This window comes from Archocentrus centrarchus, chromosome 5 (genome assembly GCF_007364275.1).
Source record: "Archocentrus centrarchus isolate MPI-CPG fArcCen1 chromosome 5, fArcCen1, whole genome shotgun sequence".
Lineage (NCBI taxonomy): Eukaryota > Metazoa > Chordata > Actinopteri > Cichliformes > Cichlidae > Archocentrus > Archocentrus centrarchus.
Window position 1 is genome coordinate 183,493 of NC_044350.1, and position 26,428 is coordinate 209,920.

Below are 26,428 nucleotides of genomic sequence, written 5' to 3' on the forward strand. Positions count from 1 at the left end.
TTGTCAATATAACCGAGCTCTATATCACATTATTATCACTTTGACCTTCAGATCAATCTCTTGTAGAAGAGGTCAGAGGTTAAATGTTACACAATATTTTAAATCTTTATATGGTACTTTCTATATGTTGACAATAAACACCACACTTGTTAGAATTATAATTTCTAAGTTATATAGCTTTTTTCCCATTTTCAACCAATATGCCATTAAATTGACCTTAAAGGGGACATATCATGTAAAATCCACTTTTTTAGCCCTTAAATAAGTTTTTGTGTACTTTGAGTGCCGAGGAGTCCAGAAAATTAAAATTTATTCTCTCCCAGTGCTGTGTAGATATCTTTGTATTCTTTTTGGGTCATATTTTTCAGTCTGTTCAGTTTTCTCTATTCCCTATTATGTTTTCTTGTCTATTGCATCACAGTATTTGCTGTCAAACTGCTAAACATGGTCATGGACCTCTGGCTAAACAATTTCGTGAATTCACCATTTTTTACATATGAAAAGAAAGGTTTTAAAAGCATGATGTGTCCACTTTAAAGACCTTGCAGACAGTGAGAGACCCACACAGTATGCTCGGCAGCCCAGTAACGGTCCTTCTGAGGGTGACTGCCAGAAATCTCGCTAAGACTTGTACTTCTTTTAGTTAGACAAGTAGCCAGAAAATGCTTTAAGTCTGATCTTGCATTCTGATTGTTTCTAGAGACATGAGGCATTCAAGGGCAATGGGAAATTGCAGTTGGAGACGTTTGATGAATCAGATTGTCAGACAGGTATTTAATGGGTTATAACGATTTATTGATGCACAGTACCTGTGGCAGTACTCTATGGGGGGCGGATAGAAAGCTCTGGCGGGCTGGATGTGCCCCGCGGGCCGCCAGTTGACGTTCCCTGCCTTAGGGGATGTAAGGTGAAATTTAATAGACTGTTAACATCAACCCACTCTTCACCTCTACAAAGCTTTATTAGAATTCATCCAAAACCTTTCATGCTATTGTGCTTACAGAGAGAAAGAGTGCAAAAGTGCAAAACCTACCAAAAACATAACTGCCTTGGCAGATGTAATAAAATGATAATTAAATAAACATGAAACATCATGCTTGATCTGTTTTATTTTGAGATTCTCCTGTTCCCTGCGTGCTGAGTCTTGCTTTTATTTCCCTTAGTTTTGTTGGTGTCATTCTGTGCACTTGTTCTGCCCCAGCAATCTCCACTTCCCTAATCACCATCCTATGTATTTATTTTTTTTAGTCTTCCCCTTGTCTCTTGTCAGAATCTTTTTTTTTGTTTTATCTCAAGCATAAAATCTGAAAGAAAAACAGTGTAAATACACTATAATGTAACTCTAAATAACCAAAAGATGGTACCAAATTCAAATTCTGTTCACCTTGCTGACACATGACTGCACTCCATCATACAGCTCCAACTACTTCTTCAAGTTTGCGGACAATATGACTGTGGTGGGTCTCATCAGCAACAACGATGAGACAGAATACAGGATTGAGGTGAGCCGCCTGGCCCTGTGGTGCGGACACAACAATCTCTCTCTGAACATGGATAAGACAAAAGAGATTGTTGTGGACTTCAGGAAGATGGACACCCAGCATGCTCCTCTGACCATTAAAGGCACTACTGTGGAGAGAGTGAGCAGCACCAAGTCCCTGGCAGTGCACATCTCAGAGGACCTGTTCTGGAGCAAGAACATAACATCACTGGCCAAAAAGGCTCACCAGCTCCTTTACTTTCTCCGCAAGCTGAGAAGAGCTGGAGCTCCAACCCCCATCATGTGCACCTTCTACACGGGAGCCTTCAAGACCATCCTGACTAGCTACCCTAAGACCTGCCGTAAGACCCCCCAGCGCATCGTGAGAGCAGCTGAGAAAATTGTACCCACCTCACTCAGAAAGCCCTCTGCATGGCAAGCGATCTTACACATCAACTACACAGCTTCTTTAGCCTGCTGCCATCAGGGAAGAGACTGCGGAGTCTCCGGGCTCGAACCAGTGGACTGAGGGACAGCTCCGTTCATCAGGCAGTCAGGATGCTTAACTCTCTGCCTGCTCTGCCCTCCCACTGCCTTAACACAAAACTTTCACCCATTTTCACATAACAAAATTTCACACTGAACTCATTGAGACTAGTTATTCACTCAATTCAAGTTCATGTGCTCATTCAATTTGCACTACTGTTTACAATTGTACTACTGTTTAGATTTACACTATCGTTTATATTCACAGTACCGTTTATATTAGCATCAGCCTTAATACACTGCATATGTAGCTCAGTAGGTAGAGCAGGTCACCTACTGATCAGAAGGTCAGCGGTTCGATTCCTGGCTACTCCAGGCTACATGCCAATGTATCCTTGGGCAAGATACTTAACCCCATGTTGCTCTCCGACCATCCCGTCGGAGTATGAATGTGTGTGAATGATAGTTAATTAAAAAAAAAAAAAGCACTTAGCAAACATGGAAGTGCTTGTATGAATGGGAGTGCATGGGTGAATGTAAACATGTTGTAATAGCGCTTTGAGTGCTCATACTGAGTAGAAAAGCGCTATATAAGAGCTAGTCCATTTACCATTTACCATATGTCACTTTACTGTATATCAATATCAGGGTCTCATACATATACTGTGTACATTCACTTTATACGTTGCATATGTCACTTTACTCAAATGTCAATGCCAGGACCTCTATACTTATATATATACTTTTATGCTTTATATCTTTTATACTGCTACATTTTACACTTATGATACTATCATATTTTTCTTATTTATTATGATAATGTTTATTCAAGATTCAAGATTCAAGAAGTTTATTGTCATGTACACCGCAAAACACTGTGGTTATGCTGAGCAATGAAATTCTTACTTGCGACTGCTTTACAAACAATTGAAATAAGCAACTAAGTTAAAATAAAATTTAAGAACTAGTATATTAGGAAAGTAAAAGTAGAAAATAAAAATAAATAAATAATAAAGCAAGTGCAATATATACAGATATATACAGATGAAAGAAAGGCAGGTAATCACAGTTTGGTAATCAGTCAGTGGTTCAGTAGCCTGATGGCCTGTGGATAGAAACTGTTTTTTAGTCTGGTTGTTCTTGCTTTTACACTCCTGTAACGTCTGCCAGACGGCAGGAGTGTGAACAGTGTGTGCTGTGGGTGGGTACGGTCCTTGATGATGTTGTGTGCCCTCTTTATTACCCGGGTATTATAAGTGTCCTGTAGTGATGGGAAGGCAGCTCCACAGATGAATTGTGCTGTTTTGATGACACGCTGGAGAGCCTTCCTGTCCTGACTGGTGCAGTTTCCATACCACACCGTGATGGAGTTTGTCAGGATGCTCTCCACAGTGCATCTGTAAAAGTTGCTGAGGAGCTTAGGGGATAATCCGAATTTCCTCAGTTTCCTTAAGAAGAAGAGTCTCTGCTGAGCTTTCTTGACAGTCTGTGTTGTGTTGTAGGTCCAGGTGAGGTCTTCACTGATGTGGGTGCCAAGGAATTTGAAAGTCTTCACTCTCTCCACCTGAGTCCCGTTGATGAATAATGGAGCATGCTGGTCTCTTCTCTTCCTCGGGTCAATAATCATCTCCTTAGTCTTCTCTGTATTTAAGGAGAGATTATTTTCCTGGCACCAGGACACCAGCTGGGCCACCTCTTCCCTGTAAGCTGCTTCCTCTCCCCCAGTAATCAGCCCAATGACGGTGGTGTCGTCAGCAAACTTGACGATGGAGGTGTTGCTTTGGGAGGGGATGCAGTCGTAGGTGAAGAGGGTGTACAGGAGAGGACTAAGCACACAGCCTTGTGGGGTCCCAGTGCTCACTGTCTTTGTTTCTGATGTCCTGGTACCAACTCTGACTGCCTGAGGTCTGTCTGTAAGGAAGTCCAAGACCCAGCGGCAGAGGGAGGGTGGTATTCCGAGGGTGAACAGCTTTTCAACCAGCCTGCTTGGGATGACAGTGTTGAAAGCTGAACTGTAGTCTATAAACAGCATTCGAACATAAGTGTCCTTATTTTCAAGGTGTGAGAGGGCTGTATGGATGGCTGCATTAACAGCATCATCAGTTGAACGGTTCTGACGGTATGCAAATTGCAGGGGATCTAATGTGTCCGGAATGGATCCTTTAATATGGGACATGACCATCCTCTCAAAGCACTTCATTACAAGTGAAGTGAGTGCAATGGGACGATAGTCATTCAAAGAGGTTGTGTGTTGGTTTTCTTGGGGAGGGGCACTATAGTGGTGGACTTGAAGCATGTGGGCACAGATGATTGGGAGAGGGACAAATTAAAAATATCTGTAAAAACCTCGGCCAGCTCTGAAGAGCAGACCCTCAGAGCACGGCCAGGGATGTTGTCGGGGCCAGGTGCTTTTCGGGGGTTGGTCCTCCTCAGGGCCTTGCACACCTCAGTCGATGTTACAGTGGGTGAAGAGCTCTGTGTTGCCTCCGGTAGTAGAATCTCTCTACGTTGGATGGAGTTGAGGGTGTCAAAGCGAGCATAGAACTGGTTCAACTCATCTGGTAGGGCGTTGTTGCAGGCTGTGATCCTGCTGTTCCTCTGCTGAAAGTCAGTGATGTGTTGCAAGCCCTGCCACATGCGTCGGGAATCAGAGTGTTTGTAATATCCCTCCAGCTTCAGACTGTACTGCCTCTTGGCTTCCCTGATGGATCTACGTAGGTCATATCTGGTCTTTCTGTAGCCCTCCGTGTCACCAGAGGCAAATGCAGTTGAGCGTGCATGCAGCATGGAGCATACCTCACAGTTCATCCATGGTTTCTGGTTGGGATATATCTTGCAGCATTTGGTGGGGACAATATCATCAACGCATGTGCTGATATAACTGGTAACCACTGATGCATATTCCTCTAAATCCACAGAACTGTCCTCTCTCAGAGCAGCATTCTTAAACACATCCCAGTTTGTGGCATTAAAGCAGTTCTGAAGCACCAGATCAGTCTCTTCACTCCAAACTTTAATGCTTTTAATTGCTGGGGGGGCTTGTTTGAGGAGCTGCCTGTACTTTGGATAGAGGAACACAGAAATATGGTCGGACTGTCCAAAATGTGGGCGGGGCACAGCCTTGTATGCATCCCTCACATTGCTGTACACGTGATCCAGAATGTTGTTATTCCTTGTGGGAAAGCTCACATGTTGATGGAACTTAGGGAGAACAGTCCTGAGGCTGCAATTGTTAAAATCCCCGGCAACAACAAACACAGCATTTGGGTGGGCGGTCTCATGTTTGCTGATGATGTCGTGCAGTACTCCTAGCGCTGTGGTCCGATCGGCTCGCGGCGGGATATAAACAGCCAGCATTAACACAGCTGAACTCCCTCGGTAAATAAAAGGGTCTGCACTTCACCATCAACACTTCGATGTCAGTACAACAGTGTTTCTCCACCACCTGAACGTCCACACACCATCGCTTGTTGACATAAACACATACACCGCCACCTTTGTTTTTACCCGAGGCAGATGTGCGGTCTCCGCGGTGCACTGAGTGGGTCTGCAGTTGAATGGCCGAGTCCGGAGTAGTTGCAGTGATCCAGGTTTCCGTGAAGATCAGAGCACAGCACTCCCTGATCTCCCGCTGAGCTATTGTCCTAGCTCTCAGCTCGTCCATCTTGTTTTCGAGAGAGCGGACATTAGCTACCAAAAGGCTAGGCAATGGTGGTCGTGTGGCTCTAGCCTTTAGTTTAGCATGTAGCCCTCCTCTCTTGCCACGCTTCCGTCTTGGATGCGCTCGTTGTCGGCTGCTCTGCCTGCCTGAGCGTGATCGTGGTGTTACGGCCTGCTGGCTGGAGCTGGCATGATCCAAACACAGAAGAAGGCTATGGTCCAAAAGGTCTAAGCTAAGCCCATGGGAAACTTTTCCAATGTCCAATAGTGTTTCTCTGCTGTACGTGATCCTTGAGTACAAGCACTGAATATTAGCCACACAAACTAGCACTAGAATAAACAACAAATACAATTGGTGTAGGGAGCGCGTCGCAAACACGTCTGCCACGGAGGGCGCCATGTTTAGAACCATGTATTGATGTTTAGTTAAAGGTTTATTGTTTGTTGTTGCACCATGGGTCTGAGAGTAACGAAATTTCGATCCTGTGTATGTCCCGTACATATTGCAGATTTGACAATAAAGCTGACTTTGACTTGACTTTGAAATGAATTCAGTATTGTAAAGCTTGACTTGAAGTGATAAATAGCCTATGCTATTTATCACTTCACTAGTAAAACACTGAAATGCCTGGACATTTAGTCATGTTCGAATAAAAATACCCAATAGAATATGGTTGTACCAGTACATATTTTAAGTGCATTATGGCTCCATGCATGTGTGTGAAAAACACCTGTTTACTGGCTGATTATTGACCAAAGCAGCCTCGCTCATGGCTCTGATCCACTCTTCCTGTTCTGCATGGCTGTCTGTGCTGAAATAGTATGTCCTGGTACCAGCATGCTCCACCTGCATGCAAAATACAAAGGAACCCTTCAAATTGGTATCTTCACCTTCCTCCTCTTCCTCCTTCAACCACACCTGCAAGGTGAAACAAAGAGATGCCGCACTCAGTCTCAAATCAGTTTGTTATCACGATATTCAACATCTAGTGCCTGTTGCTAAATCCTTCATTGCATAAAAAATGGTAGGCACATAATAAAGTGAGCATCAAATACAAAAGCTTTACAGAGGTGGTATAAATTTCAAATACAAATCCAAGATGAGGAAAAGGGTTGACATGCAGGTAATAAATGAAAAAGTGAAACAAAACAAGACTAAGTTGTTATAATGAGTCCTTGGGTATCCAGTTGACATGCAGACATGCAGTTCATTGCAACAGATATAATGAAGCATTCCTTGCAGGCAGGGAAATTATAAATTACAGTATGATACAAAATATAACACTGTACCTACTGTATATTCAACCATAACAGAAGAAACAAGGACCAGATGACCTCATGTGTGTGAATGAAAGTTGGAGGGAAAAAACAATGAGCAAGATTAACTGTAGTTGTGGCAAAGGTCACTGATCACTGCTGGATAGAGTTTAGCCAATGGGCTAAACAGTTGCAGCAGTAAATTAATGGTTAGGACCCCTCAGCAAAAGGCCATAGGGTTGAAACCTGTGCAGGGCTTTTTTGCATAGAGTTTGCATCTTAAGACTAATCTGGACACAAGAAAGGACAAGAGTGCAATATGCCATAGTCTCAAAATCCACCCACTGGAGGAATAAACAATCATCCCCATAATATGCAACTAAGAGTTGAAATGTTATAAAATGTCTACGGCTGATTAAAACATTTGTTAAAGAAATATTTTTGGTTGTATGTGTACTGCATTACAGAACAGTGATAACGACTGATGAGAATTAAAGAAAAAAGTGTAAACAATTTCATCTGTACCAGATGAAGGCAATATGAACAGAAGTTCTACACAGTGAAATTATTTGCTGACATTTCTCTGATTCACTGGTCACCACCTCTCAAAAGCCTCTCTAAAATTAAATGAAAATAAAATGAGTAGCTCAAAAGTAATGACCTTTAATACTGAGTGCACACAAGTTTCAACCCATGTCTATTACGCATCACAATGTTTTTTTAATCAGTCACAATATAAATGCTTGCTTTATGTGATACTTTTAATGTTTAACATGATGTAAATGGCATCAGTCAAACTCATTAACCATGTATTCAAATGCAGAAAGAGTCAATTCTTTATCTAATGAATCTAATTGAAATTCTGGGTTACAGATTCTGTATTGGCCACATTATTTCAACTGAGTCTCTAAAATTTTAAAACATACTTTCTATTAAAATGCAATCATTGTTTAATGAGAAGACTCAAATGGTTTGGCATTTGTGTGTATCTATTTAAGTGTTGAAAGGAAAAAATAGTGCCAGTGCAATGGCAAATGAAATGTATTCAGCCTTGAACAAAGATGTGTGTGTGTGTGTGTGTGTGTGTGTGTGTGTGTGTGTGTGTGTGTGTGTGTGTGTGTGTGTGTGCGTGCGTGTGTGTGTGTGTGTGTGTGTGTGTGTGTGTGTGCGCGCGCACACACAGACGCACAGAGGTGCAGAGAATGTAATGTCATAAGATGTAGACAGAGAAGGGAATGAAGTCACTGATAAACATTAGTCACTTCCTTCCACGCTGGAACATTATGAGGCTCCACCTCCAACACCAACAAAGGGTGATGCAACCGGGTGAAACAGCTGAATAGTAACAGGCAGCAGTAACTTAGCAACAGAGGTTGGGGGTTGAGTGTGCGTGCATGTATATATGCAGTATCCATTCTTTGTCCTTTCATTGTCCTTCCTTTCTTTATAAAGAGCATGACGTGACAGAGCAAAAACTGAATGGATTAGTCACATCTTCTCTTAAGTGCTTTCTTAATGAACATATTCGTTAACATATTACTTACATTTACTGTACTTTATATCCCTTTCAGAAATAAAGAGATTTAGGCATTAAGGAGGCAGAAAGGATGAAGGAAAAGCTAAACAGATAAGAAATACATTCAAAATAGAGAAAGAAAGAACAAACAAAGAAAAGAAAAAAGAAACCCGATAAAGAATCACTATAGTGGCAATAATTTGTATGCTACAGTGAACTGCAGATTAAGTAAATAGACAATACCAAACCACGTAAAGCTATTAAAAAGTAGAGAAAACAATTAAACACTGCAAGCTTCAACAGCAAATATCTGGATCAATCTAACACTGATGAGATTGGTCAAAGAACACGACAAGAACAAATCTTTGTCACCACATGCCAATAATTTTTGTGTTTTCCATGGAGACAGTTGCTTTGAAAGCTAATTCCGTTGTAGTCCATGCTACATGATTGTTTGGTTACATACGTGAGATGTATGCCTAAAATCGTTTTTGTATGGCCACGCTATTAAAAATGAACCATCTAACCTTTGAATGCATTAAGCAGTGAAAAGTAGGAAGCTCATTTAGTGTGAATTTACTATGTCATTACTCCATATAAACCTGCAAAAAGTAAAGAAATTTGTGTTTGGTCAATTACTTCTTTTGTTGTAACAATGCTTCTTGGCAATCTTATACCTTCCCCTTAAATGGTGCCACATTTCTAGGGTGGCTGTGGATCAGGAGGTAGGGCAGATCACCTACTAATCAGAATGTTGGAGGTTTGATTCCTGACTGCTCCGGGCTGCATGCCAAAGTATTCTTGGGCAAGATACTGAACCCCAAGTTGCATCAATGTGTATGAATAAATAATGCATACGTATAAAGCACTTTGAATGCTCAAATAGAGTAGAAAAGTGCTTTATAAGAACTAGTCTATTTACGATTTATTGAAGTGAATGATTGAAGAAGAAATTGCCATTATACACACACTGTTATACACACTTATAGTATTTGATCAGTGGCATAATTTTTGACATTTTGGTGCTGTACACCACCCCAATGTGTGTGGATTATAGATCAATTACGATGTTACTGAAGAGCAGAATTTTTTAGAAATTACCCCAGTTTTATTTTAAATTCACCCATTTTGAGAAGCTCAAAAGTAGCTGGGCAAATAACATCACTTTAACTACTGCAACTAATGCTGATCATGTAATTCAACTGGCCAAATCTGAACAGATGGTAAAGTCCTGTACACTTCAGAATTAATCTTTGTACTTTTATCAGCAGTCAGTCACATCATCAATAAATAGTAGAGGCCAAGTTCCATTGGTAGCCATGTATGCTCATGCCACAACACAGTTAATAGATTCAAAGAGTTAGGTATTTTATAATCGGGGCTCTACGTTTTATCAAATTTGGTTCAAAATGTTTTGAATTATAACAAACAACCAAACAAATTATTGAAAACATAACCTCCCTTCACTATCAGTGGGCAAGATAACTATCCCAAAACCACAGAAATGGGAAATATACAATATACTTAGATACCTTATACTTCCTGGCTCTCTCTCTTCTTAGCAACAGCTTAGAAGTTGTCAGATGTGTACCTATACAGCTCCTCGCCTAACCAGCACACCCACATATGTAAACAATGACGCTGCCCATGGAGTCAATTATGTACACAAATACCTAAAACTCATTTTTTCACGTGCATTTATACTCCTGGAAGACATAAAATACTAAAAAGATGAAAATTAGGATTTGTAATGGAAAAATTCAGAACTGGGAATACAACTACAGACCAGAGAGCTGTCAAACTTTCAGTTGAACATTTTTCAGCTTGACTGGAACTGTTGAATGCACCCTGGCTGGGCCCACACCTCAGTATAGAAAGGCAGTAAACCTGCCAGTAAAGCAGGTCTCAGCAGCTCTCTAACTGAACTGCTGATTAAAAACACTCTTCATTGTAGATAAATAAATGAATTACCTGGATATTCTGTTTAGTGAAACAGCAATTTAAATGTACTCTATGTTCATAGCCAGTGAAATTGGAAAGGGATACCAAACTAGATTTAGCTAATGTGACAACAACTGCAAGATGGACTTCCCTCAAATTTTTGTGTGCATTGTTATAATTTCAAGACAATGAATCTGACTTTGGTGATTACCTGATGAAGGTCTCACTTAGACTGATAAATAAAATCAAAATTCCCAGAAGATAAACTACTATATTGCTGAAAGTATTCATTCACCCATCCAAATCATTAAATTCAGGTGTTCCAACCACTTCCACGGCCACAGGTGTATAAAACCAAGCACCCAGCCATACAGAATGCTTCTACAAACATTTGTGAAAGAGATAAGATAAGATAAGATAAGATAAGATAAGATAAGATAAGATAAGATAAGATAAGATAAGATAAGATAAGATAAGATAAAACTTTAATGATCCCACGACGGGGAAATTTGTGCATTACAGCAGCTCAATACAGAGAAAAAATGAAAAGGATGAGTAAGAACAAATAACTAAACTAAAAACTAAAATAGAATAGAATAAAATAAAATAGCAAAAATCTATACACATATACATAAGCACTATATACATAAATATATATATCAGTGTCAATACCCACATTTACATATACACACATATACTCACACCTCAAAACACTATATACAGATATCAAAATATTATATACATTTGTAGCCGGTAAGGTACACAGCATACACGGTATGCATTATATGGGTGAGTGTAATAAATAAAATGTATCTGACTATATGGATAAAGTGATGGCAGTGGAGGTAAAGTGTCCAAGTGACTCAAGACATTATGATGTCTTATACAGTCTAACTACTGTTGGGATGAATGACCTGCGAAAGCGCTCCTTCCTGCAGTGAGGATGGGTTGCTCTGAGGAGCTCAATGAATTCCAGCATGGTAGTGTGATAGGATGTCACCTGTCCAGTGTTGTAGTCAAGACCACCTAACCCAAGACTAAGACAAGACCAAGACCAGTGTGTATCAAGACGAGACAAGACCAAGACTTTTAGTGTCTGAGACTGAGTTGAAACCAAGACCGAGGGAGGGCGAGACCAAGTCAAGACCAAGACAAGCGCCCCACGCCAAATGACACAATAAAATGTCAAACAATTTCAAAATCACTTCTCAAATTGATCTGAAAGATCCACATTCCCATAAAACACCTAGATATTAAACACTTAGAGCTGAAATAAAATTAACCATCTTTACTTAACCATCTTTAATGGGCAGGATGGTGGCATGGTCGTTAGCACTGCTGCCTCACGGCTGGAATAACATCTAGGCCTCTTGCTGTGTGGAGTTTGCATGTTCTCCCCATGTCTGCGTGAGTTTCCTCTGGGTACTCCGGTTTCCTCCCAGGGTGCAAAGACATGCAGTTAGTGGGGTTAGGTTAATTTGTCAATTACCCATAGGTGTGAATGTAACCAGTATGTAACCAGAAAGCACCTCTCAAGCCTAGGCAGTAACCACAGTCTTTGTGGATGTGTAGTTTCATTTCTTGGGTTGCATGTCATGTTAAGTTCAAAGAGGTTTTTTGTTTATGTACAAAGGACTGATGCAGAACTTTAAATCAGGCCTTATTAGATTGATAGCGATAATTTTTGCACATAATCCAGAAGAGTTACACTTATATATCGTGCATTTAATGTGCCCCAGTGTGCCATTTCCTTCCGCTAATGGTTTTGCAGAAATCATGTAAAAAGCATACACAACAAAAATACTGAACGATCACTAGTGCTAATGGCAGCCCCCGTTTGCAAACTGTGGTTATAGAAATCTGGTGGCTACAGCTGAAGTAAAGCTGAAGTAAAGAAAAAAATAACAGCTGACATTCTCTGCACAACACACGTGCACACACACACACTCACAGCACAGAGCAATGGGGGTGTGGAAAAACTTGTCAGCGATGATCCAGTTTTTTTCCCAAATGATGGAAATCCATCGCACCAACAGAGAACTTTAATGCCGCTAATGTGGATGAAATGCTCCGCTTACACAGAGAAACCTAAGCTGCAGAGTTAAAACAAAACATCGAAGCAACAAATTTGTGTCGAGGATTTTTTTAATAATCAAATTGGAGTTAAGCCTGCACAGAGAGCTGATCTCAATCCAAATGAAATGAGTTAGAGCAAAGACTACGAGTCAGGCCAACATCAGTGTCTGACCTCACAAATGCGGTTTTGGAAAAATGGTCAAAAAATCCCATAAACACACACCTAAATCTTGTGGAAATCCTTCCCAAGAGAGTTGAAGTTGTTATACCTGCAAAAGGTGGGCCAACTTCATGTTAAACACTATGGAAAGAATGGAATGTCACTCAAGTTCATTTAAGTGTGAAGACAGATGAGCAAATATTTTTGGCAATATAGTGTAGGTCAGGGCTCTTCAACTCCAGGCCTCAAGAGCCCCTGTCCCGCAGGTTTTAGATGTAGGTTAATGTTCAGCAATCTCTTTTCCTTGTTATCAAGGAAAAACAAGACCCATCACAGAAGGAAATATCCTGTGATTACTTAAAGTATAAAATAAGTATAGAAGTCAGATAACATTATAGACCCATTTCATAATAGAAAACCCTTCAGCAGACATCTTATTACATTCTGCAAAACAATTTTGCCCTAATTTGGCCTAACTTTTTTCCATATACTTTAAGTCACCCCTGGATTAGTAATGATACAATACATATTCCAGCAAAAATATGTTTTCCATATTAACAATACTCATTAAATTAAAAAGTTGAAGCATACTGTAAGAGGTCGATAATCTGTGATTATCTTTAACATTTCTACAAATACTTTTTGGTACCCACATCCTAGAACAGACAAAAAAATTCAGATGGTAAACAAAATTAGAGGAAGTATATATTGCACTCTTGTACAAGGGTGTATACTATATAATGTCCTCTTATTTATATAATCTAAAACAACAAGCCAGATGTAATACATGCTTACATCATATTGTACTCATGTCTACAGGAAAATTACTACATAATGAACCCATATTACATAATCTGATATCAATGCAAATCAATACAAGAAAAAGGCAACATGTCCAAAACATAATGCAACCATGGTGTTTACATTTGAACAATATTGCTGAGCAGTAGGTGTGGCCTTAATATTGATCAACGATGCGTCATAGTCTATACAATTTTTGGCCACAAGTCATCCCTGACCAACATATTAGACAATGCTTCCCCAATCGGAAGTTGGCATCACAGGCTAAGCCATAAAGCTGCAGCCTAGAACTAATGTTACTATAGACAGTCTGGTTCTTTACCTAGAAATTTGTGATTCCCCAGCTTTTCACTATCTAACTCCTGCCAGCTGTTCAGTGACCTAGATCAATTACTAGATATGGGGAATACCCACTATCTCCATTTGAGCCAATAATGGTCAAGTAGGTATAGCTAATATGATAACATGAATAGTCTTAGCCAATAAGGTATGAGAAAAAGGCAGCATATCATTAGCATAGCATTAGCAGCCTGAAATCATCCATGTTGTCTACTTTCCAGATAAATACAGCCAAAGTGTACAAAGGGTCCTAAATATTATATGAACATTGCATTGAACATCATTGAAGAGTAAAGAACAAAAAAATAACTGCTCTTCCACTTATCCTGTTCAGGATTGCGGGGGGGAGGGGCTGGAGCCATCCCAGCTGACATAGGGTAAGAGGCAGGGTACACCCTGTATAGGTCACCAGCCTGTCGCAGGGCTAACACAGACAACCACTCACACTCACATTCATACCTATAGGCAATTTAGAGTGACCAATTAACCTAACCCCACTAACTGCATGTCTTTGGAATGTGGGAGGAAGCTGGAGTACCGGGAGGAAACCCACGCAGACACAGGGAAAACATGCAAACTCCACACAGCCAGAGACCTGGGCCAAGGTGGAATCAAACCCATGCCTTCTAGATGTTTTTCCAGCTGTGAGGCAGCAGTGCTAACCACCACCACCACCACTGTGAGTAAAGCACACATTTGCCTAAATTCATGGCTCAACTACTTGTGGTTTTGGAGTCTATAGATTGGAAAGGTAAAACCTTGTGGGCAGACACCTGCATGGACAGACACCCAGACAGCCTTATGACTATCACGTTGCACATTTTTGAAGTGTAAAGAACACATATGGCAAATTTCAACACTCAACTCCTAGTGGTTTTGGAGTCTATAGACTGAAAAGTTAAAACCTTATGGACAGAGCCCTGGACGGACAGACAGACATATGAATATCCCGCTGCACATCTTAGAAGAATACAAAACACATATGCCAAATTTCATGGCTCACCTCCTTATGGTTATGGAGCCTATAGACCAGAAAAATCAAACCTCACGGACAGACACCGTTATGCACGGACAGACAGATGGACTTACAGCATGCGACAATATCCTCCCACTACACTGAAAGTGATCAGCAATAACCTCTCAATGCACAAAAAACAGTATTTGTTTGCAGAATTCAATTCAATTCAACTTTATTTATATAGTATATATAGTATAGTATATATTTATATTTATTTATAAATCACAACAGTTGCCTCAAGAACGGTCTTTACAATAACACAGCAAAAACCCCAACAATCTGACTGCTAGCCCTCAGCCTCTTGGCAGCAGGATTTTTAGATCCACTGGAAGTTCTGGAACACATAATTACCAGGTCTCAGTAGATCTTAATTGGGTGCATATGAGACTTATTGACTATAAACACCTTATCAATTCAAAAGCAAATGGCTAAGTACAAACCAAGAATAAGAAATGCAAAAATCTAAATAAATATAAGTCATCCAAGGTTTTTTATTAGATGCATCTGCGGTGTGAAATTGAACATCCTAGGTCACATCATTCTCAAGTTACCAGTTTAAAATGTTGAAAACTGGCCACCCGCCTGGACATCAGCCTTTTTAGGCTGAGGGGTAAAAACATCCATCCATCCATCCATCCATCCATCCATCCATCCATCCATCCATCCATCCATCCATCCATCCATCCTCTTCCGCTTATCCGGGGGCCGGGTCACGGGGGCAGGAGCCTAAGCAGAGAAACCCAGGTTTCCCTCTCCCCAGCCACCTCCTCCAGCTCATTTGCAGGGACCCCAAAGTGTTCCCAGGCCAGCCGAGAGATATGATCTCCCCAGCGTGTCCTGGGTCTACCACGGGGCCTCCTCCCCGTAAAAACAACAATTATAATATTTTTCTTTGTGTTATCTATCATCCTTTTTAACTGACATTTGTCATAATCAGATTTTTCTGAACAGGATTCAACAGACACCTATGAAAAATACTTTGATTGAACTGGTCAAGTATCTTAGCCACTGACAGTCGTGGTATTGTGTAATTACAGTGGCTTGCAAAAGTATTCATACCCCTTGAACTTTTCCATATTTTGTCACATTACAACCACAGACATAAATATATTTCACTGGAATTTAATGTGAAAGACCAACACAAAGTGGTATACAGTTGTGAAGTGGAAAGAAAATTATACATGATTTAAAACATTTTTTACAAATAAAAAACTGAAAAATGCAGTGTGCAAAAGTTTTCAGCCCTCTTTTCTCTGAGTGCAACCAATTGCATTCAGAAGTTGCCTGATGACGGCTAATGACTTAAAAGAGTCCACCTGTGTGTAATCTGATCTCAGTACAAATACAGCTGCTCCGTGAAGGCCTCAGAGGTTGATTAAGAGAATATTGGGGAGTAAACAGCATCATGAAATCCAAAGAACACACCAGACAGGTCAGGAATAAGGTTGTGGAGAAGTTTAAAGCAGGCTTAGGCTATAAAAAGATTTCCCAAGCTTTGAACATCACTGGAAATGGAAAGAGTACGGCACAACTGTAAACCTGTAAGTGTCTTGCCCAGGGACACAACGACAGCATGCGCTCAGACGGGGACTCGAACCAGGTGAGCACCTGCCCAATGCGCCACTGCCACCCTATGGCTCAGTCAAAGTCAAACGCTCTCCATCTAATCTGACTGAGCTTGAGCTGGTTTGCAAAGAAGAATGGGCAAAAATTTCAGTCACTAAATGTGCAAAGCTGGTGGAGCTTTTTCCTTATCCGTTCAATCACAATCGATTCTCAGTCACTCGGATAAGTGTTCTCCATTCTTGTCGATCGTGTACAGCTTCTTTTATTTCAGCGATTGTCATATTTGTATCCTGTTTGATGGTGTCAAGCCAGTGAGTTCTAGGTCGGCCTTGTCCTCTACGTCCACTGACCATTCCGAGCATGATGTCTTTCTCCAAGGAGCGGCTTCTCATCACGTGGCCGAAGTAAGCTAATCGCTGTTTGTGATTCTGGCTCCTAGCAAGAGGTATGGTTTGATTCGCTCCAGGACTTCAAGATTGGTGATACATGCTGTCCACAGAATTCATAGGAGTCTCCTCCAACACCACAACTCAAAAGCATCAATTTTCCTCCTGTCTGACTTCTTGGTCCATGTTTCACATATCGCAATTGGGAACACAATGGCATTGACTAGTCTGCATTTGGTCTGGAGGCTGATGTCTCTGCTCTTCCAAATTTTATTCATGGACACCATCGCATTACGTCCGAATGCTAAACGACGCTTGATTTCAGGGGTGCAGTTGCCATCACAGTCTATGTTGGAGCTGAGGAATATAAACTTATCCACCACTTTGATCTCTTCACCGTTCATCTTAACGCTAATGTTATTATTTACATCTGTGGTCATGATCTTCATCTTTTCGATGTTTAGATGCAGGCCATCTTTCTCGCTTTAGTCATTTACTGTCTTGAGCAATTTCTCCAGGCCTTTCTTAATTTCTGTGATTAGAGTGGTATCGTCTGCATATCTGAGGTTATTGATATTTCTTTTTCCAATTTTCACGCCGATGTTTACCTCATACAGTGCAGCCCTGCATATGACCATTTTGGCATAGAGTTTGAAGCTTAGGGGTGACAGAATGCATCCTTGTTGAGTCCCTTTGTTGATCTTGATCCAATCGGTGTCACCATATGTTGTTCTTACTGTGGCTTCTTGGTTGTGATATGACTTAATTAGGTCAGTCAGATGTGGTGGTACACCAATTTTGTGAAAGCATTTCCATAATTTGTCATGCTGAATGACGTCAAAGGCCTTCGGGTAATCGATGAAGCAGATGTAAAGCTTCTTTTGATATTCACATGCTTTCCATAATCCACCTTAGGTTTGCTATGTGATCTCGGATGCGTCTTCCTTTTCTTCCTGCACCTCAGGCAGTTCCCTTTTTATGATTTGGGTTAGATGATTTTGGATGATCTTAAGAAGAATTTTGCTGGCATGTGGGATCAAGGCAATCATTCTATAATTCGCACAGTCCTTCGTGTCCCCTTTCTTTGGTATTCAATTCAATTCAATTCAATTCAATTCAATTCAATTTTATTTATATAGCGCCAAATCACAACAAACTGTCGCCTCAAGGCGCTTTGTATTGTGGGTAAAGACCCTACAATAATACAGAGAAAACCCAACAGTCAAAACGACCCCCTATGAGCAAGCACTTGGCGACAGTGGAAAGGAAAAACTCCCTTTTAACAGGAAGAAACCTCCAGCAGAACCAGGCTCAGGGAGGGGCAGTCATCTGCCGCGACCGGTTGGGCTGAGGGGAGAGAAAGACATGCTGTGGAAGAGAGCCAGAGATTAATATCAATTAATGATTAAATGCAGAGTGGAGTATAAACAAAGTAAATAAGGTGAATGAGAAATAGTGCATTATGTGAACCCCCCAGCAGCCTAGGCCTATAGCAGCATAACTAAGGGATGGTTCAGGGTCACCTGATCCAGCCCTAACTATAAGCTTTATCATAAAGGAAAGTTTTAAGCCTAATCTTAAAAATAGAGAGGGTGTCTGTCTCCCGAATCCAAGCTGGAAGCTGGTTCCACAGAAGAGGCGCCTGAAAGCTGAAGGCTCTGCCTCCCATTCTATTCTTAAGTATCCTAGGAACCACAAGTAAGCCAGCAGTCTGAGAGCGAAGTGCTCTGTTGGGGTGATATGGTACTATGAGGTCTTTGAGATAAGATGGGGCCTGATTATTCAAGACCTTGTATGTGAGGAGAAGAATTTTAAATTCTATTCTAGATTTAACAGGGAGCCAATGAAGAGAAGCCAATATGGGAGAAATATGCTCGCTCTTTCTAGTCCCAGTCAGTACTCTAGCTGCAGCATTTTGGATCAGCTGAAGGCTTTTCAGGGAGCTTTTAGGACAGCCTGATAATAATGAATTACAATAATCCAGCCTAGAAGTAATAAATGCATGAATGGGCTTTTCAGCATCACTCTAAAAAGGATGTTTCTAATTTTAGAAATATTGCGCAAATGCAAAAAAGCGGTCCTACATATTTGTTTAATATGTGCATTGAAGGACATATCCTGGTCAAAAATGACTCCAAGATTTCTCACAGTGTTACTGGAGGCCAAAGTAATGCCATCCAGAGTAAGTATCTGGTTAGACACCATGTTTCTAAGATTTGTGGGGCCGAGAACAAGAATTTCAGTTTTATCTGAATTTAGAAGCAGGAAATTAGAGGTCATCCAGGCCTTAATATCTTTAAGACATTCCTGCAGTTTAACTAATTGATGTGTGTCATCTGGCTTCATTGATAGGTAAAGCTGAGTATCATCTGCATAACAATGAAAATTGATGCAGTGCTTTCTAATAATACTGCCTAAGGGAAGCATGTATAATGTAAATAAAATTGGTCCTAGCACAGAACCCTGTGGAACTCCATAATTAACCTTAGTGTGTGAAGAAGACTCCCCATTTACATGAACAAATTGGAGTCTATGAGATAAATATGATTCAAACCACTGCAGTGCAGTACCTTTAATACCTATAGCAAGCTCTAATCTCTGTAATAAAATGTTATGGTCAACAGTATCAAAAGCTGCACTGAGGTCCAACAGGACAATAACAGAGATGAGTCCACTGTCAGAGGCTCTAAGAAGATCATTTGTAACCTTCACTAATGCTGTTTCTGTACTGTGATGAATTCTGAAACATGACTGAAACTCTTCAAATAAACCGTTCCTCTGCAGATGATCAGTTAGCTGTTTTACAACTACTCTTTCAAGAATCTTTGAGAGAAAAGGAAGGTTGGAGATTGGCCTATAATTAGCTAAGACAGCTGGGTCAAGTGATGGCTTTTTAAGTAGAGGTTTAATTACAGCCACCTTGAAGGTCTGTGGTACATAGCCAACTAATAAAGACTGATTGATCATTTTTAAGATTGAAGCATCAATAATTGGAAAGACTTCTTTGAACAGTCTAGTAGGAATGGGATCTAACAAACATGTTGCTGGTTTGGAGGAAGTAACTATTGAAGTTAACTCTGAAAGATCAACTGGAGCAAAAGGGTCTAAACAAATACCAGCAGTGCTGAAAGCAGCCGAACATGAAGAATAATCTTTGAGATGGTTATGAATAATTTTTTCTCTAATGTCTAAAATTTTATTTGTAAAGAAATCCATGAAGTCACTACTAGTTAACGTGAAAGGAATACTCGGCTCTACAGAGCTCTGACTCTTTGTCAGCCTGGCTACAGTGCTGAAAAGAAACCTGGGGTTGTTCTTATTTTCTTCAATTAATGATGAATAGTAAGATGTCCTAGCTTTACGGAGGGCTTTTTTATAGAGCAACAAACTCTTTTTCCAGGCTAAATGAGCATCTTCTAATTTAGTGAGACGCCATTCCCTCTCCAGCTTTCGGGTTATCTGCTTTAAGCTGTGCGTTTGTGAATTATACCACGGAGTCAGGCACTTCTGATTTGAAGCTTTCCTTTTCAGAGGAGCCACAGTATCCAAAGTTATACGCAGTGAGGATGTAAAACTATTGACGAGATAATCGACCTCACTGGGAGCAGAGTTTAGGTAGCTGCTCTGCACTGTGTTGGCACATGGCACTGAAGAGCATAACAATGAAGGAATTAGATCCTTAAACTTAGTTACAGCACTTTCAGAAAGACTTCTACTGTAATAAAACTTATTCCCCACTGCTGTGTAATCCATTAAAGTAAATGTAAATGTTACTAAGAAATGATCAGACAGGAGGGGGCTTTCTGGGAATACTGTTAGGTCTTCAGTTTCTATGCCATATGTTAGGACAAGATCCAGAGTATGATTAAAGTAGTGGGTGGGCTCCTTTACATTTTGAGAGAAGCCAATTGAATCTAACAATAGATTAAATGCAGTGTTGAGGCTGTCATTCTCAGCATCTACGTGGATGTTAAAATCACCCACTATAATTATTTTATCTGAACTGAGCACTAAATCAGATAAAAAGTCTGAGAAATCATACAGAAACTCTGAGTAAGGACCAGGTGGACGATAGATAATAACAAATAAAACAGGTTTTTGATTTTCTCAATTAGGATGGACAAGACTAAGAGTCAGGCTTTCAAAAGAATGAAAACTTTGTCTGGGTCTTTGATTAATTAATAAGCTGGAATTGAAGATTGCAGGGGCCCAGAGAAAACTACAGAGTCCGACATCGTTTTTGCAAAGTTACACACCGAGTCAATATTAATTTTAGTGACCTCCGATTGGCGTAACCGGGTGTCATTACTGCCGACGTGAATAACGATCTTACCAAATCTACGATTAGCCTTAGCCAGCAGTTTCAAATTTCCATGAATGTCGCCTGCTCTGGCCCCTGGAAGACATTTGACTATGGTCGCCGGTGTCTCTAGCTTCACGTTTCTCAAAACAGAGTCGCCAATAACCAGAGTTTGTTCCTCGGCGGGTGTGTCGCCGAGTGGAGAAAAACGGTTAGAGACGTGAACAGGTTGGTGGTGTACCCGGGGCTTCTGCTTAGGACTACGCTTCCTCCTCACCGTCACCCAGCCGGCTTGGTATTGGTATGAACACAGACTGCTTCCATTCAGTTGGCCACTGCCTGGACTTCCATATACTTTGGCACAAAGACGTGAGCGGCGTTGTTGGTATTGGCTTCAGTATTGTCATATTTTTGACATCAAATCGCAGACCAGAAGTAGGGGGCGTGGCCAGATGCGGCCCGCGGACCATGAGTTTGAGACCCCTGCTCTAGGATGTCTGGCTCCAACTCTACTAGCTCACTGGCTTTGATTTGATCCATATGATGCTCAGCTGCGTATAGAACTTCTGTGTATTCTCTCCAGCGCTCACATATTTCTTGTTGGTCATGCAGCACTTGTCCGCTGGATCCTCATATCATTGCTTGTCGTGCCATAAATGGTGTCCTCGCCTTCCTCACATGTTCATAAAGCTCCCTCTTGTGGCCCTTTTGAGCTTCTTCTTTTCTATCACATTGGCCATTCCAGAATTTCTCTTTGTCTCTCCTAGCTTCACGTTGGAACTCTGCAGTCAGTCTGTTGATCTCTTCTTGGTTACCTGCTGCTTTTGCCTTCCTGCGTCTCTCAGCGATTCCGACAGTCTGGTCCAATATCCATTTAGCCGATCTTGTTGGCTTCTTGTATGGAATATTCTCCTGGGCTATCTTGTTGATGGCTGTTTTCACGCTTGCCCACAATTCTTCAGGTGGTAGTTCATCTACCACAAGGAGCTCAAATTGGTTCTTCACTTCTACAGCGTATTCTGGCAGGATCTGGTCGACGTCAAACTTTAGGGCAGCAAGTAGTCTTTGGATGTTACAGAATTTCAGCTTTGCTTTGGCTATGAGAAGCTTATGGTCGGTCCCACAGTCTGCCCCTGGGTATGTCTTCACTGCTAGGATGGAGGTTCTCCATTTTTGCTGGCATAGGATGTTATCAATCTGTTTGCGATGTCGATCAAAAGGCATCACCGATGTATACAGTTGCCGTTTGGGCTACTTGAACCAAGTGTTTGTAACTCTTAGCCTTTGTTCTTGGCAGAATTGGACTAAGCGATCTCCTGCTTCATTTCTCTCTCCCAAACCATAGCTACCAACAATATCTGTCTTTATTGCTGTACCCACCTTGGAATTAAAGTCTCCAATGATGTATACTATGTCCCTTTTTGGTGTCAGATCTATTGCCTACCGAATCTCTGCGTAAAAACGTTCTATCTCCTCTTCCTCTGAGCCACAGATCGGAGCATAGATTTGGATGATGGTGATATTGCGACCCTGTCCTTTGAATCATGTGGCCATCACTCGATCACTAATTGGATAATACACTTCACAACTGTATACCACTTTGTGTTGTGGTGTTGGTTTTTCACATTAAATTCCAGTGAAATATATTTATGTAAGTGGTTGTAATGTGACAATATATAAGTTCAAGGGGTATGAATACTTTTGCAAGCCACTGTATATGTTGCCAAAGGTACTTAATCATTATGACTTGTGGTTAAGTGGCTATGTCACTTTTTTATTATCAAAAGAATGAGCTGTACATGAGTGCAAAAAAATAAGTATAAATAGTCTGTTAAAAATATAACATTAGAAAAAAAGAGTTTTAATTTCTCAAAAAAAAAAAGACTTGTTAGTTTTTTTTAAGAAGCCCTCCTATTCTGCACTAATTACCTGTATTAATTGCACCTATTTGAACTTGTTATCTGTATAAAAGACACCTGTCCAGACACTCAATCAATCATACTCCAACATCTTCACCATCCCCAAGACCAAAGAGCTGTTAAGGACACCAGGGACCAAATTGTAGACCTGCACATGGCTCGGATCGGCTATAGGACAATAGACAAGCAGCTTGGTGAGATGGCAGCAACTTTTATTATTCAAAAATGGAGAAAACACAATATGACTGTCAGTCTTCCTTGATGAGGTCTTGCATGGAGTCCCAGAGGCTCCATGCAAGACCTCACCTCATGGGATAAGGATGATTCTGAGAAAGGTCAGGAATCAGCTCAGAACTACACGGGGGGACCTGGTCAATGATCTGAAGAGAGCTAGGACCACAGTCTCAAAGATGACCATTAGTAACATACTGTGCCATCATGGATTAAAATCCTGCAGGGCAGGCAAGGTCCCACTGTTTACACCAGCAAATGTCCAGGCCCATTTGAAGATCACCAATGATCAGTCAGATGTAGTCAGATATGACCAAAATAGAGCTTTTTGGTATCAACTCCACTCGCCGTGTTTGGAGGAAGAAGAAGGATGAGAACACAGTACCAAATGTGAAACATGGGGGTGTCAGTATCAATGGTCCTAATCCCTGGTCTTATATTTAAATGAAAAAAGCATCAACCTTAATGCTCTGATGAAACCAAGAGATTCCAGCCCTATAGGCCGCAGTGACTCAGCCTTGAAGCTATTCAACTTCTGTCAGCCAGTAAAAAACCAACACCCTTCACTAAGGCATGGCCGATAAACAAGTTCCAACAATAGCAAAACCAGCTTTTGCAATGTTCAGTTTTATTGCACAAGGAGGATTTTTTTTAAGGGTTAAAACAATTGTTCTGTGAGGAACTGCTGTCACTCAGGAAATCAGGTGACAACCAACCCATTACTTTGGAACATTATAATCTCTGCCTACTTATTTCATGGTCTTTTCATTTATTAAATATTTTCATCTTGTGTTGAAGATAATGTTTCTGTAGACCTCAATAAGTCACTTGTACAAGTTAATACACCACTATGTTATATTTGTTCCCCAGTAAGGTACAGACTGCAACAACTGCACAATGTAAGTCATATGAACTCTTTTGTGCTGTTCAATACACAATGCATTCCCTGCATATCAAGCAATTATATATGAACCTTTCAGCACCCTCAACTCCTCCACCAGGATGTTACTGACCTTAAAGGCAAACTGGCGGGTGATGTTTTCTGAAGGCTCTACTCCTCTGATCTGGTAACTGAGCAGAGGCAAACTCCCCAACACTGTATCCTCTTTGTCATCTGTGAAGGAGAAAATTGAAAATGTAAAAAATATTTTGGGAAGAATTAGAAATACAGAATAATGATCTCGAGCCGTGCTATAAATGTGTGAGAGAAAGAGCAATTACAGCCTGGGTTAGTACAACTTGCAGGATGAAAAACCAGAAAAGAAAGGAAGAATGTCCAGTGCAAACATGACTGGAATCAGAACTGCTCTCCTCCCACCACACCTTCAGCTTCCACACTTAAAGCTTCCCACAGTAAAGGTCCATAATGGTTGAATGAGTCTGTGATATGTAGTGATAAAGGCACACATGTTCCTTCACATCCATACACAAACAAAGGGATCGAGTGGTGATAAATAGAAGTACTGTGGAAGAGGAGTACCCGCACTGACTAAATAATAAAAGAAGGCATGAAAATTTACGCAGTTTGAAAAAAAAATGACTGTCTTCCTACCTATTAATTCCCGAATGTAGCTGTGCACCAACACCCTTGCTTTGGTTGAGTGTGTGGCTTTATGTGTGGGTGTGTACTATAGAGAGAAATGGAGACAGCAAAAAAGGGCAGGGAAGCAGAGAGAAGGAGAGAGCTCTAAAGGGAGGGGGAAGGGCTTGTGCAATCATAGACACATACACAGATCCCTGCTCTATGTGTGGCTGTTTGTGTGAGATAATCATCAGCCCATGTGACTGTGTTGCAGGAATCTTGGGCCCCAGCCAGCTGAACCTGCTGCATGCATGCACCAGTGAGACTCTAGCAACACATGTGATTGCATGTTTGAATGCTTCTGCATTTCTGTTCATGACTCCTATATACATTTGAATGATTTATTGAGTTATTATATTTACAGACTGGAACCATGAAAATGTATATGGTTATAATGGTCAATAAGACTAGAAAACCCCTTAGTCAATTTGAACAGAAAGCACAAAGCAAAAAAAAAGGCAGTGTACACAATAAAACAAGAGGAGAAAATATTGAGCTCAAAAGTACCCTGAAATTTCTGTGGTACTGCTTATGTTATAGTATTTTTTGAATCACATTTACAATAATTAACATTTATGTTAGTTAAGAAAGGAGCCAGAGCTTATGCGTGAGGTTGAGAGGTACAAGGTAGTCAGGCTCACCTCAATGCACAACCCTTTTACTACCATAATAATAGATATATTTATTAAAACGCCTGGTCTTTCTCGTCTATTTGTGTAAAAAAATGCCTTATGTGTAAATAATTTACACCCTTTTTCCAGAAGAAGTAGAACTTTCAAAATCTGTCAAGTATTTACCATTCTTATGTAATTAAATTAAGAAAGGAAAAAAAAATTGAATTTAATTTTCTTCAACTTTCTTTTTATGGATTCTTGAAAAGTGCAGCTTGAACATTTCTGAGATTGCAAAAATCTAATTCAAACTATTTTACAACAACTCAGTCAGTTTTACATTTCTGGAGCTTTCTGAATCCATGTTACAGGCTGTTATATTTGTGAATAGCCAGGTGTTTTTTAGCAGTGGTAGCTTCTGAAACAGTTCCTGTCCACCTGAAGACAGAGGCCCACATTACACACATCACACATCCAAGGTGTGCTTCTGTGGCACAGAGTGCACTTTCTCCTTCCCAATGCTGTCTTTTCTCTTGTGCACTCGTCTCTGGAGCTTGAAAAAGGCGACTGGACTTCTTTTTGTTTCTTGAAGACGTTTCACCTCTCATCCGAAAGGCTTCTTCAGTTCTCAAACAAATGGTGGAGAGACCCAGGTATTTAAACCCCTGTGGGCGTAGTCCCCTGGAGGTGGTTATGACCCTCTATTGATCATGTGCGTGAACACATGTGCCCAGGTGTGAAGGGGGCGTGGGTCATATTTAATCAGTGGTTTCAGTTGAAACCAATTTAGGACTCCGCTCCATTGTTTCCTGTGGCCTATTGAGGTCACTGGAACAAAGGTGTGAATGGGGGTTGAGACGTCTGGGAAGGGAGCTCAGGACAGCACTGTAAGCGGGGGAAAGTTGGTGACGTAATCCACCTCCTCTGTTCAATGATGGTTGTTCACAGTGGACATAGATGGCTTCTTTCACTCCTCTTTCAAACCATCTGTTTTCCCTGTCCAAAATGTGAACATTGGCATCCTCAAAAGAGTGCCCTTTTTCCTTCAGATGCAGATGTACTGCTGAATCTTGTCCTGTCGAGGTGGCTCTTCTATGTT

The 26,428-nt window shown here is 40.8% G+C and overlaps 1 protein-coding gene across 1 annotated transcript in view; it reads right to left on the reverse strand.

The window, feature by feature from the left end:
* The window catches only part of LOC115780812 (pleckstrin homology domain-containing family A member 6-like), a 222,148-nt gene that overhangs the window by 90,921 nt on the left and 104,799 nt on the right, over positions 1-26,428 (reverse strand). The window contains exons 5-6 of the mRNA XM_030730223.1: positions 24,150-24,250; positions 6,358-6,545 (exon numbers count right to left, since the gene is read on the reverse strand). Of these exons, the coding sequence (XP_030586083.1) occupies positions 6,358-6,545; positions 24,150-24,250 (289 nt within the window). The remainder of the gene's footprint in view (positions 1-6,357; positions 6,546-24,149; positions 24,251-26,428) is intronic.